The following is a 14549-nucleotide window of genomic DNA, read 5'->3' on the forward strand; positions in this document are numbered from 1 at the left end:
TGCAGACACCTTTTACTACATAATTAGATATTTATTGTAAACTACTGCAGCCGCTGCCTTTAAAGCCAGACATTCAATTTACAAAATGATCCTAGTGGTAATACGGTAATTTACAAGACGTCAGGAGACAGTGAAGTGCACATTGACAGTAGAGACATTTCCTATGTCTCAGATCTGTGAGGACTCCAGCCACAGGGCGGCGCACTTCCCGCGCGGACGCTGAGAGTCCAGCTTCAGCAGCGCCTCCACAGCGCCCTCTATCTTCGACATCCAGGTTTTCTGCAGAAAATCACATGAAGGTGGTCATGAAAAGATTTTCCATCATGTTCCTAATCCGGGAGTTAGCAGCTATTTTAAGCTTTGATCATGTGAGAGCTCTGGAAAAAAATAGACCACTCCAGCATCATCTGTTTTGAATATCTATAGGTATGTGTTTGAGTAAAATGACTATTCTTTTATTTTATTCTATAAAATACTGACAATTTCTTCGTGTTGGAATTCAACAGATAATTGAATTGAATGGCGCCACACATGCAGAGATTGATGATCATGTGCATACATCTGTAAAGTAATATGAATCCCAGCATGGACATTTATAAAGCAAAAGACAAACTTGCAGACAAAAAATGTAAGCACATCTAAAGAAAATACATTTTCATAAAGGAACCCCCTGGCAGAAGCATATAAGGTAAATATAAATTACTCAGCAAAGGACAGTGGGTTTGCACAAATCCTTTAAACTTGCAAAAATGTCAAAAGATGACTTTTGTTTGTTCTCTGTGAAAGTTTAAAAGTGAAATCTGGCATTACAGAAATGTATGTTAATATAAAACAAATCCACATATGAGGCTGTACATCTTTACAGAACATCAGAGGGATTCACAGCTGAAGGGATGTACCTTGGCAGCCTCGGAGGCAGCTTGCAGGATGAACGCTCCAATACACTGTTGGTAGCGGTTCTGGTGCATGATGATGAAAGAGTGAGGCAGCCCCGACGCTACAAAGGAAGCACAACATCGCAATTGTCCCGTTAATTTGGATTTACACAACAACGGCTGTGCACACCGTCAGAGACGTCAATTCATTCAAACAGAAAGTGAACTTCTATTACTCGAGGCATTGAGCTGATCAACGTTCTTGAGCTGCAGCCGGTCCAGAGAGACGGGCTGGTCCAGGACCGTGAAGGTGCAGCCCTCCTTCAGGAGCTGGTCCAGCTCCAGGCTCTGAGGCAGCCTGAGGGGGTTCTGCTCCGGGCCCACGGACCGCTGCACAGGAAGTGATTCAAGTTACAACAAGCCTTACACTGGATATCTGTCCAGGTGAGACTGAGCAGGAGAACGCAGCACAACATTATCATTATATTTATTTAATCATTTTGTACAAACTCTTTTTTCCCAACAAAACAAAGAAACATGCCTTAGCGCAGTGCTACTCAAAGTGTGGTCCGTGAGTATATTGGTAACATTTCACATTTGAAATAAATAAATACATTTAAGTTTTCCGCACTCACGCGGGAATATCTCCACAATGAAGCGAGCAGAAGTTCCATTTTCGATTGCATGATATAGCCCAGCGCAACACCTGCGTCACACATGTTGCCACTTGTTTGTACCATTTTGAGACGATTTGTAATCTGTTCTAGAAAAACGATGTGATTTTGGATATTCGTGGAGTTAGGTGGTCCGCGAGTGTTTTTGTATTGGTTAAGTGGTCCTTGGTATGAAAAAGTTTGAGAAACACTGCCTTAGCGTATGCCTAAAATAAATTGAGAATAATATTCTTTTTGAATCAGGGTGCTATATAGAAAAGATCTATCGATTAGTAAACTGATAAATTAAAGATAAAATAAAAAACATATATATTAAAAATCAGATTAAGGGAAGATAGGTATATACTATACTATTAATAATATGATATCATCTATAATGAGAAAAAAAAATTAAGATAAAGAGTGAGATTAAAATCGATTGCAAAGCGTCGTACCTTCTTGTTTCTCTTTATCTTTGTGATCAGCAGGAATTCGTCAAACAGGAACAGATAAACATCGTTCAGCTTTGTGTTCTCTGATGATCAAGCACAGAAAGATGACAGGAGTTAGATTGTTCCTAAACCGAGTCACTGAGCATGTGACGTGTTGGAGCGGTACCATCTGTACACACCTGTGAGCAGCATCTTCCCGTCGTGCAGGAGGCTTCTGTGAGAAATGAGATTCTCCAGAGTGACAGCCTTTAAGAGATGTTTCAGATTCTGAAGGATAAAAAAAAGTATGTTCACCTTTCGAAACGTTATCTGATATCATAAGTGCCGATACTAAAGTTATCGCTAATGACACATATATCTGATGTCTAATCTAGATTAATGATGTGATCATTTTCAAGTGTTGCTGCTCTATCACACACACACACACACACACACACACACACACACACACACACACACACACACACACACACACACACACACACACACACACACACACACACACACACACACACACACACACACACACACACACACACACACACACACACACACACACACACACACACACACACACACACACACACACACACACACACACCTCAGGGACGAAGGCGCGCTTGTCTCTCTCCCACACAGGCAGCCACACGAGGGCGTCTCTCAGCTGTTTCACCTTCTGGTAGTTATCCAGCCATTTCACCTTTCCCTCTAAGTCACCTGGAAGCAGAGAGGCATCGGTTCAATCAAGAGGACAGAAAGACACAAATCTCTCTTGCTGCTTTGAAGTCATCATGTATTATGTATGCGTCACATTAATAACACACAATCACAAAGATAAATGCCTCTTTAGCACTACTTAATTATCTTGTTGTGCTTTCTTCAGTGTAGTGATGGTTGCCTACCAAACACGGGTGTGACCGTGTCGTAAGAGATTTCCGCACACTCTGATTTTACGGTAAATATTCCGCACACACCCAGAGGACATTGGTCGAGGCGACAATGCTCCTCGTCGTCTTTGCGGCTCGGCCTCGCCTTTTTAATGGTTTTATGTGATTGTGTAATCAAAGATCAGTGCAGTGCTACAGCACATTTCCCACAGCCTGTCCATCTAGTTACAGAGTAAACCGATACAACAGGTCTGTAAAAAAAACAGACTCCTGGCAGCCAGCCAAAACGTGAAGCCAAAAGTGCCCTTTTGTTTGACAGTGATACCCAGTGTACATCTATTTAACATGCTGCTGTATTTGACTGCTAAAGGCTTGTCAATCATCCGCCTGAAAAGAAAACTAGAGTCCTGATCACCTGAGTGACATAACTGAGATGTCTAACGCTCAGAGAAATGCTCAGCTCGTCATCAGACGCTGAACAAAAACCTGTAAGTTATGAAACTAACCGAGCATCGACACCAGGGACGTGCACAGGCACGGGCTAATGTTACCCGGGCAACAGCCCGTTTGGCCTTTTTGGCTGACCTGCCCCCTCTTGAGAGAGCGAGAATTTGTTTTTAAAACTGCATTAGAACAGAATTGTCCCCATTTTGCCTTTAATAGTTACTAACATTAGATATTCTTTATGAGATATGGACCAAAAGACAAAAAATGTCCCTGGTTTTCATTTTTAAAATCAAGTTACCGAATGCAAGTAGTCGCCTTAGCTTATTTTGTTATGAGAATTACTGTTCAATTTAGTTGATGTAATAATTGTTTGGTTTATTTTACATTAAAAACAAGTTACAATTTTCAAAAAGGTCTTTTTATCGGGGGGAGGCCCTCTTTCCAGTTTAGAGCAATAGCCCCTCCAAATGTCTGTGCACGTCCCTGATCGACACTGTGCTGACTCACCCAGGGAGAGTCAGATAAGGCAGCGCTGACATGCTCAGTGGTGAAGAGCATCACTGTTTATGTAAATAATAGCATATGATGTACAGATTATCTTGGCCAGGATGAATGAGATTCACTATCTTATCTTGATAAAAGTCAGACCATAGAGAAACCGCAGTCTTAAACAAGGTCATTGTAAATAATAAGTTCCCCCTGCATTCATTAAAAAAAGCAACATAGTTTTAGTTGTTCCATCTTTCATGATAACTCCTGTTGTATATTTCAGGCTCTATTATTAACTTCTCTACCATCAAAGCGAGTAGGACAGTCTTCCTAAGTCACACGTTAGGATATTCATGATTCTCCCAATATTGGTAATTCACCACAATCAACTTTTTTTTTTATCACGAACCTGGAGGGAAGCCTATAATGTCCCATTTGTATTTCTCAGTATGGGTTTTTCAATGAGAGGGAAGTAACTTGGTGTGCTCACATATGGAAGTGTCCACTTGCTCTGCTATAACCTGCAGGCCTCTGGTCTCGTCCTCCATCTGGCATCTCTTGGCGATGTTCCTCAACAGCAGCGGGTACCGAGTCAGCCTCTGCAGCGGCGCCACCAACAGGTCGCGGAGCTGCAGCCTGCGGCACTGTTCGTTCCTCTCGCACCACTAGGGAGGAGAGAGAGAGGGGGAGAGGGTGAGAGGAGAGCTGTCGGTGGGCGAAAGAAGAAGGTCAGAGGGGTGAAAGAGTGGTCATGGTGTTTGTTAGAACAGAAGGGTAATTGGGGGGGGGGGGGGGATGGGCAGTGAAAAGCGTGTGATATCTTAAAAGCAAAAACAAAAAGGCCTAACAAAGACATAAGCATGAGGACAGGGAAGGTTACAAAAGGGACAAATGGTCACATTCCTGTCTCTGAGAGGCCTTGGTGACACAGTGAGCTGGTTGTTTGCGGTTAAGGCCGTGGTGAATCGCTGCCTGCCGCGTTTTTAAGGTACATGGCGTCCCTGCCACTGCTCTGACACACACACACACATTCAGCTGCCCTGGGCGAGTTCCCCCTGTACCTTCACGTAGGATCCAAAGTCCTCTCTGGGCTTCAGGCTGTCCAGATAAAGCAGAGCCGTGGAGTAGTTGAGGCAGTACTTCTGCAGGCAGTGACAAACGCTCTCCTGGAAAGCCTGACAACAGATAGCAGTGTTACACAAACATCAAGAAACAGACTGCAGCAGGCATCGAGCTGCAGATAAACTCATCATAAAAAGATTTGATACCAGTCTGCAGTCGAGCACAGCATTTACCCTGTTTCTGAAATATAGCCGATTGCTGTGATACATAATTTAACAGTTCGATGAAGAGGTTTTTATTTTTCTCCTTGATATTTGGAGCTGAGATATTCATTATAAAAGAACACAATATTAAACTAATGTTCACACATTTGTTTTAAAGTGTGAAATGTTTTCTTTGTCTTATCAGTGGAGCTTTACACTGGAACCATTAAGTGAGCGTACAGTGACAGTCAGCGTGTGTGTGTGTCAGTGTGTGTCCACGTGTGACTGGGTCAGACTTGCCTTGCTCAGCAGCTCCAGCAGGGTGGGCCCGCCAGCCTCTGTGATCTCAAACGTGTCCTTGATGACGCGGAGGAGGTTGTTCAGGAAACCAAAGCTCACCTGAGGCAGTAAACACTCAGTGTTAGGTGTCAGCACGCAGCCATGCAACACCCTGGTGCGTCACACACCCTCAGTTTGTTTACAATATTAACACTATTTAAAAAAGGTCCCCTATTATACTGTTTTTCATCAATATATTGCTGGGTTTGGCTCCAAATACCAAACATATCATTGTAGCATCCCATAATCCCCTTTGTTTCAGCCCTGTTTTAAAAGTGCTGATTCTCTGTCTGTTACTTTAGATGAAAATAAGGAGCCACTCCCCACACCCCTCTGAGAGATGTTTGGTTACAAAGAACACAATGGTGCTCTAGGAGGAGATTCAGGTGATAAGGTGGGGTGGGGTGGGGTGGGGGGGGGGGGGAGGGTTTACCTTGGTTGGTTATTGGCTAATGGTTACACAAACAAAAAAATCATTATAACATCATAAAGAGGCCAAAATCTGATCAGCTCATTTTCAGATAGGTTTTTATATAAATGGATCAGGACAAAAAGAGAGCCAATCTTTTTTCCTGAAACTTTCAGAATCTCTTTCCACAGAGGGGACACATGTTGATGTATAAAAGACATGAAAAAGTGGATTTTGCATAATAGGAAACACTGTTTCTAATGACCAATATAAAAAAATAAATAATCACAATTCAATCAGTAATGGTTAGAATGCTGTGGCGTGAGGCGTCATACGAAAGTAAGGAGATTTTCGATTAAAAAACCCTCTCTAATAATTGATATGCTGTAATAAACATGGTTAATGAGTGATGATGAATGAATACAAAAATAAGTAAGACAGTGACCAAACTCCTCAGTTTAATCTCTGGTACCACCAATTAGGAAACTATTTATGTTGTGAGATAAGATACTGTTTTAGACAGTATATTTATATATCTATAATAGTATAATTATATATAATAATAATATCTATATATATATATATATCTGTAAAGCGTCTTTGAGCACCTGTAAAAGCGCTAACAAATTAAATCTATTATTATTATTATATTTCATAGCTTTAGACATGTTGTTTCATTGTTTTATGAACGTTGTTTCTAAAGCTTTTGTATGATTTTAATTTAAATGACATGATGTTTATGTTTGATTCTTTATTGCATGGCTAACTGTCCTATGCTTTTGGTATTGGTGCCTCTTTATAAATAATGTATATGTTGTATTGAGGTTAAGACAGAGTTACAATTTGCTGTCTTTTACATTCTGATTCAGCACAAGAAATGAGACTAAATGACAAGTGCTCCCAATATTTATGTATAATAAACGTAAACTAACAGGACTTATGCTACGTATTAGCATGGTGTCTCACCAGGCAGAGCTCATTGAGGTTTGCAAACAGCCTCCAGGAATCGATGTCGGCCAGGCAGTTCGTCATCTGAAGGTTTGTGAGTGTAGCCAGAAACACCTGAAATCAACAAGAAGTCCAAAAGAGAATAGGCTCAGGCTATTAGATTTATAATCCCTCAGTGTGAAGAATGGGAAACTAAAGAGACTTTTACATGAGCCTCCCTGTAAGGAATTTAGTGACAGGAACACAACACAAAGCAGCAGGTGTTTGGTTTCCTTTGGGTTGGGTCGATTTATTTGTGATCCTGTGTGTGTGCGCGTGCGTGTTTGCATTTGCGTGTGCATTTAGAGGTTTGTAGGGACAGTCACCTCTTTCAGAACCATGAGCTGATCCAGGAAGTAAACGCACTCGCTGGTGAAGAGTTCCAAGATGGCCTCTTGTCTTTTGAAGCCCTGAGGGTCAGAGGACGCGCTCACCTGGGAGGAATGGTCCTGCAGGAACTCTGCCAGAGAGTATTCCTGCACACGCAGGAGAAAGATTTTATTAAGAAAGACTGGAAAATTATCATTATATGTATTAGTGTGTTGGTATAAAAGGTCAACTGTGTCACTGTAAAGCTCCGACTGCCACCCTGACACAATGCAGCGTGTGTCAGTGTTTATTTACATTCACGTGCAGGGTCGACCTGACAGGTAACTGCCTAGAAATTCTGGTTCTTGAACAACGTGACTCATCTAAAACGTTGCGGGAGCTTCCCTTTAACTGCCGTCCTGTTATTTCTGAGTCACTCGTTAAACACTGAGATCTATTTGGTTTGGAAATCTGGACCTTTAAGCCTAAACTCTGACTTTGCTTGCATTAGAATCCACTGCAAACATGGTCATTTACATAACAAACAGCCTGGATGCTTAAGGGCTTTTGCTGCTGACAGTGCTCATTTCTCACCTTATACCTCTGCATGTCATGGTTCCTCCAGTCCTGAATCTGTGATGTTGACAGATAGTTTTCAATATCTGCTGCCGTGCCTGTCTTCGACTTTCCTTTAGTCTGAAAAATACACGGGTATTATATTAAATGAGTCTTCAAAACACTATGTCCAAAAACTGAACTTTGGTTTAAGTTCTGCATTTCAAATGTTAAACCTAACACAAAAGCTGAATAGAGGAACCACATTAATCTGCTTTGAGAAGTGGGTCAGGGAACAATGTCCAAACCAACTGCTCACTGCTAAAACAAAGTTCATAAAAAAAAAACACAAACACACAATTGGCAACAGCCACACACGCACACAACATCTAACAGAGAAGCAACACCTACCGTGCTTCGCCGCGAAAAGGGCCACTTTGACTTCTTTGTATCTGTACAAAATCATAAACATACGAAAAAAAGATTATAAACAAAACAGATCAAGCAGGAATATGTGCTGGAGTGCAACAGATGACAGGATTATAATGAGACAAACTAAACCGTGTCGGGCTTTAGGGTTACAACTTTGGACTTTCTATGCAAATATAAGAGGTGGAATTAAAGACGAAGTGGCACAAAACACTCAGACAATCTATAATCTGATAAACCCGTTCAATCTGAGGCTAAGAACGGTTTCAGTGCTAATGCTCAGAGTCTCTAAATCAGCATCAAGCATGGAGGTGTTGCACATTATGGTTTTCTTGATGAAGGACTGCATTGGCATTCAAGACTTCTGATGGATTAAATAGAGAATTGGGGTTTGTTTAGGAACATTACAATGCAAATTGATAAAAGTTCTGAAGTGGTCAAGCATCATAGCTCATTGCTGAAAAACTAATGGGACAGCAACTTTGGGCTTACAGCAGTCTTTTAACTAGAAAATATTACAGGACTGTGATTCAGGTTTTCTCAAGTCAAACCAGGTTACTCATCCTCCTAGGTGTCAAGGGTCAACACCTAGACTGTGAGGGGTTTAGAAAAGCATCAAAATCAATTGATAATCAAACCTGTGATGCTCACATGTTTGGATATTCAGAACAACTTGCGAGGATGGGTTACAGCATGATAGCTCATTTTGCAAGGGCCAGGTTTATAAATGTGATAAATGAGGTTGAAGAAGCATCAATGAACTTATACTGTAGGGTTAAATCAGCCGTTTGGTTTGCATAGCACATATTATTAGCATTATTTATAAAAGCAATGTAGTATTATACCAGAGAATGAGTCGTTTAACATGTCAGCCGCTCCATTGGAAACAAAAAGGTCTCCTGGTGAAACGTCCGATCCGGGTAAGCTGACCACCACGGAGCTGCGCCTCCTCTCCTGAAGCCTGAGGGAACTGACAGACACGCCAAGATTAAAACCAGTAGTAACACTTAACATCTTCCACACAGCATCCGATACTCAGATACAAGAACTATCTTATTCTATTGTAAATTAAATACAGCAAGATGGCCACAGGAAATAACAGAATTCCTCTTGGCATTTCACATGGTTCAAATACCTCCAAAATACCATCTGCATTGTGATGCAAAATGGTGATTAAAATGAGCAAGAGAACTTATCAGGGATAAAGTGTTATGTGTGTGGTTTATGCGCTATTAATGGCTCACTATATTTGGGTGGAAGGCAGCGAGCTGTCAGTGTGCCAGTTGTAATCCTCCTGGTCTCTTTTTCATAGTTAGTAACCAAAGCATGGCTGCGGCTGGAAAAACACAGACCTGCCTTTTACCCTCAGGCGAAGCTCGAGCAGCCACTGTTTTGACTTATACCCTGCTGTACTCCAGGGATTACTGCTAGATGTTAAATGGATAGGTGTTAACAAATAAAAACCCTTCTAAATGTAATTCAATGTTTTATTTTGTGCCGAGCCGACTAATAATCTCGACAGGGCATGGCCAACATGAACATTTTTATCTGTTAGGCCAATAAAACAATTCTTAATGTAGTCAAACTTGATTGTTGACTGCGTTACTCAAACAATCACAATCCCAACTGTAGCTCTGCTCACAGGAGCTTTCTAGTCCTTCAGCGTGGCTGCAGTCAGCAGAAAAGGTCTGCACCGCAACAAGAAGAGCTGGTTTAGCCAAATCTTCACTTTCAGCCCGCTGATCGACAGCTGGCCACTGCTCTGCGTCAACATGCTGACGTTTCACTCTTCACTTCTTTTTTTTTTTTAGAGGGTTTGCCTTTAAAAAGAAAAGTTTAGAGTTTGGAAATTGATGGGGAAGGAGAGATAGAAATACAAAAACTGAGTTATAAAATCCAATTCAAACCATTGGTAGATTATTTACACAACGGCAATTATATCTGGGTTGATCAACTCAAAAGGTAAAGGTTATCAGGAAAGGATCAGACCATAAGGAAATCTGTTTCGAGATGCGGGCTAATGACCCTGTTTATAAAAACACACAGAAGTGGAGCAGAAGTAAAAGCAAGGGAACAACGCTGGTTCTGGTTTTTCTCAGTTTACCTTTAAATGTAAAATGTGCTTTATTAGACTGAATGATCTCTTTGAAACTTTCTCTCTTACCACTCATAACATCCACTCACACAGTAGCTACAGTTGCATAAGAAGCAAACGAGACTAACTTGAATGCACATGTGTGCCACATGACTGACATGGGGACATGATGTGCTGGGAGGATAAGTTAGTCCCAACTGTTTTCCTCACAATGACATCTTGTTGCTTTGTGACTGTTCAGAAAGCTTCCTGTGTCAGCCTCTCTGCCAACGAGAGCACTTGAAAAAATGTTGTTTTGTTCCTGTACAACAAGAGAAATAATTATGCTCAAAAACAAAACTGTCCCAGCCAATGGCTCGCGGGGCCCGGCACTGTAAGAAGCACAGTGCCAGAGAGCAATTAACGGGACAATAGCTGCCTAATTATCCAGTGAGGGGAAGAGCCCAGCAGCCCAATAGGAGGGTGTGGGTGGCAGTGAGAGAAAACAGCCTTAATGAGGGTTTGTCTAGCCCGTACATAACCATGGGACTCTCAAAACGTAACCCACCAAGCTTATGCCCCATTAACAAAGACATGAATGACAATGAATGAACAATGGGGCTCCTTTAACCGAAGGTCCAATCATCCTCGCTCACGAGTGTCCTGAGAGCACATGGGAGGCCCTCATGATGCTGAGTGTTGTAGCACACGTTGTCCCAAATATTTTGGAAACAGCAGCGTTAACTATGGAAATTAGAGATGAATCAGAGAGATGGAAAAACAAACGTGAACACTAAAGTCCAGTGTATCAGTTACAGGAAATATATTTGACTACATTCCGGATATGCAAACATTATCTCATGGTTTTTTGACGTCAGGGCACACAGACGACATGCAAAGCAGTCCAAGAGACACCTACCTAGTGTGGCAGAGCTCTTTCTCCTGCAAAAAAGAGGAAAACACCGCATCAGTCAATGGAAAACCATACACAAAAACATTGAGTAATTAACTTCTCCTTGAAGTTTCAGCAAAACAAGTTCTTATTTGATGTATTGCTCTGAAGTTTCCAAAGCTCTAATTATTAAACTATTTACATGCCCTAATTTTATCACTGTCTTACATTGCACTCAACATTTAATAGAGGGTGCAGAGACCTCCTATGGCCAACGATACCGCTGTATCACTTTCAAAGACATTCACATTTGAATCAGTGTTTTAAGTGGTCGCTTGAATTGAAAAGCCTCTGATATCTGAGGAGAATGTCGGGACTCTATTGAGAATGGGCTCGGTTGAATACCACGAGCTGATGAATAGATCTCCCCATTATCTTTTTCCATCGCTCACTGACCCCTCCATTATTGGGTGACTGCTGACTGCGGTGAATAGGGGCCCAAGGAGAGCACTTCCCAGGGTTCTCCAGGCAGTGGGCTTGGTCAGAGCTGTCAGTGCATGTAACTGCTGATTCATTTGCTGTCAAAAGCTTGCATTGTGAGTGACCACCACAGGAGGCAAGGCAGCATGAGGGAGAGAAGGTTTCCGCAAGGAAGGAATGTGTAACCATTTAATTTATAGGCTTTGGATAAAAAAACCTCACCAGACTAGAGCATGTGACTCGTGGTGGTGGGGAGATGTTTGCGTGATGATTAGGGCATCAAATGATTATATGTGCAGATATGTTTGAATTAAAGTCACTCAGACAACTTATAAAAACTCACCTGTGCTCCACTTTCAGGAAATCTAAAATCTTGCATCACAGTAGGATGAGCACTGCGACATTCTTGTATTTTACAAGTGATGCCGTTGTCAAAAGTCTTTGATCTGTGCGATCTTGTTCTCTGTCGCACTGAGGATGAGATGGGCTGAGGATCGGGATAGATCTCTCCATCAGAGAGAGGGCTGGCTGCGAGAGGAGACTTGACTCTGTGTACTGGGGACAGAGGGGTTGTGGGGGAAGGCTCCTCCTGGGTGCTCCCCATCATCATGACAGGGTCCCGGAAATCCGGTAGGATAGGACGTCGGGTGCTCCTCATCCTCCTCAAGGTGGGAGACGTGGAGATGCGTGCGGGGGCTTGTCGGTCAAACTGGAAGAGAGGTGCGACCAAGCCATCATTGTCCACCAGGGACGAATGTCTCAGCTTGGAGTGTGTCCGTGAGAGATCTATGTGCACTATGATTGGGCTGCTGGTCTGACACTCCTTGTGCTCAAATGTCCCACAGTCCGTTTGTGTCTCTGCGTTTGCCACACCTGTAGTGACAACTTCATTTTCAACCCACTCAATGTAACTCCAGTCCAGCTTCTTCTCAACGTCCTGGTCTTTATCCTGTATAATAACGTGCTGCAGCGTAGACATTATAACCTCAAAGGCATTGTAGTGTAAACGTGTGATCTGATGGTCGGGTTGGTCCGCCTCCACTGAGTTAAGGTCAGATTATAATCCTGTTGCATTCCAGCACTGTTCACACCATTCACTTCTCAGGCTTCTGGGGAGAAAAGTAAAAAATGTGTCAATACAATAAATGTGTTCAAGAAGGGTGGGCCCAACCAGCCTCCTAATATTCTGAAAGAGGATTTGAACAGTGTAAAAAAAAAAAAGACAGATGGCAGTAAAGTGGCCAATAGGAGATACAGTGTACAGTTTAGTAAACCTTAACACTCCTATGTGTGTGAATGTTGGCAAACCAAGTGAAGTAGATTCAGTTATTGGGGGGGGGGGGGGGGGATAGTGTTGCTACAGCACACATGTCACAATGTACAGTAATTGCATAGTGTGGCATTGTGGTGTGTGAGACACACAGAACCAGAGGCAGCAATGCAATGTATTTCAACTCTGTTGTCTCGGAGTACTGTTTGTACACTGGTATTGATTTTCCCCTTTGGTAGCCGACTAAAGATGGCCCACGATAGTTTTTATTATCGTGTTTCCTACATATTAGGTTAATTTCAAGCCTTGCATGCTGTTAAGTCACATCCACGAGGCAACAAAGGTTAGAGAAACAATGTATGAGAAAGTTTACAGCACTAATCAACTGCTCTGAAAAACACCTGTGTGAAAGCAGAAGGAACATGTGCTCGGAAAACAGCTTGTTACATTTTAAGAAAGTCTGGTGTACTACTTACATATTCCGGGAAAGACTTGAACGACTCGCGGTGAAGTGACGAGTGACCGGGAGAGAAGTCCCGCCGCTGTCGGAGGCAAACTGAGCCGGCTCGGTATTAAACTCGCAGTTTGCAAAAGAAGAAGAAAGCCTCCGACGGTGTTTAGCTTTCTGACAGAACACACGAGCGAGGACACAGGTCCGTGGGCTGCTGACTGACGGAGGGAGGGAGGAGAGCACTGTCCGCGAGCTGGTGGAAAGGTGCGACTGCACTGCCTACACGGGACATCAATACACACACACGCACGCACGCCCACACGCACACTCTTTCTCTCTCAATCTCCCCAACCCATACAGAAACAGTAAGCAGTTAATGGAACCTAATTACATATGAATATTTGGTAGGATTATTGAGAAATGTATTACCTATCACTTTATTGTTACACTTTATACGTTCAAAAATATCTTATTTTATGTCACTCTGATTAACAAAAACGTACTAAAATACAAGCAGTAGGAGCTTTAAGTGTCACCAGTAAAAGTAGGCCTACACAAATTATCCTCTGTAAATTAGTGACATGGAGTAGCATAAGAGGAACAACATAAATTCAAGTAAAGTACCTCACAGTTTTATATAACTTGAATACAGACATATATGTTATTGATCCCAAATTGGGAAATTCTTTAATATACTTAGTTACTTTCCACCAAAGAGGCAATCTTTTATTTTGTATATCAATATTGTGGAGTAAAGAGAGAATGACGTGTTGTATTTCTTTCTTGCATTCTTAATTATTTGTACTTACATTGTACAAAATGAATACAGAAAATGTAACTATAAAGTACAGTAATATGTTTGCTTAAAGGCAAGCATAAAGGCTGTACAGAGGTTATTTCCCGTGGAAGACATAAACCAAAGTGTGCCAAAATTAAATTATTTTACGGCATTAAAAAGGTCACTAGTAGCCTAATCTGTAGATAGATAAAAGAGTAAGCTGTAAAAAATAAACACCTCCTTTAGCAACTCTAGAGCATTTATATGGTTCTCATGAGTGAGTATTTCATAATGAAACACCCTTTGTTCCACTTCTCCTACAGTGTGTAAAGTGTACCAAGTTTTTGTAATTTAAAATAATTTTGAATAACATTTTATTTAAAAGCAACAGGCTATAATCTCTCTGAAATCGATGAGTGTTTAGTGGTATTTTCAATGTTGTGGATGAGCCCATTAGAGACACTATATTCCAGAGGAACAAGTATTTCGCACCACCAGTATGAAATTA

The 14549-nt window shown here is 41.8% G+C and overlaps 1 protein-coding gene across 1 annotated transcript; it reads right to left on the minus strand.

The window, feature by feature from the left end:
* Positions 1–10: 10 nt before the first annotated feature.
* On the minus strand, positions 11–13605 carry plekhg7 (pleckstrin homology domain containing, family G (with RhoGef domain) member 7). Its single transcript, XM_079685179.1, has 17 exons — positions 13289–13605; positions 11886–12651; positions 11090–11112; positions 8942–9066; positions 8079–8119; positions 7707–7808; positions 7130–7279; positions 6783–6878; positions 5369–5467; positions 4865–4978; positions 4294–4468; positions 2582–2697; positions 2160–2247; positions 1984–2063; positions 1112–1265; positions 900–997; positions 11–279 (listed from the first exon to the last, which is right to left on the minus strand). The coding sequence occupies exons 2-17, from the start codon at positions 12519–12521 to the stop codon at positions 169–171; spliced, it is 2208 nt and encodes a 735-aa protein (XP_079541305.1). The 5' UTR covers positions 12522–12651; positions 13289–13605; the 3' UTR covers positions 11–168.
* Between the last annotated feature and the right edge of the window lie 944 nt (positions 13606–14549).

The sequence above is a fragment of the Notothenia rossii genome (genome assembly GCF_949606895.1).
Source record: "Notothenia rossii genome assembly, chromosome: 5".
Classification (NCBI taxonomy): domain Eukaryota; kingdom Metazoa; phylum Chordata; class Actinopteri; order Perciformes; family Nototheniidae; genus Notothenia; species Notothenia rossii.

What these genes read in the sequence shown, in the direction of transcription:
- plekhg7 (XM_079685179.1), bottom strand. Translation starts at nt 12,521, where the DNA reads ATGTCTACGCTGCAGCACGTTATTATACAGGATAAAGACCAGGACGTT. An exon ending in GTTAAACGACTCATTCTCTG is followed by an intron (nt 8,120 to 8,941) that starts GTATAATACTAC and finishes GATTTTGTACAG; the next exon opens with ATACAAAGAAGTCAAAGTGG. An exon ending in AGCTCATGGTTCTGAAAGAG is followed by an intron (nt 6,879 to 7,129) that starts GTGACTGTCCCT and finishes TGTTGATTTCAG; the next exon opens with GTGTTTCTGGCTACACTCAC.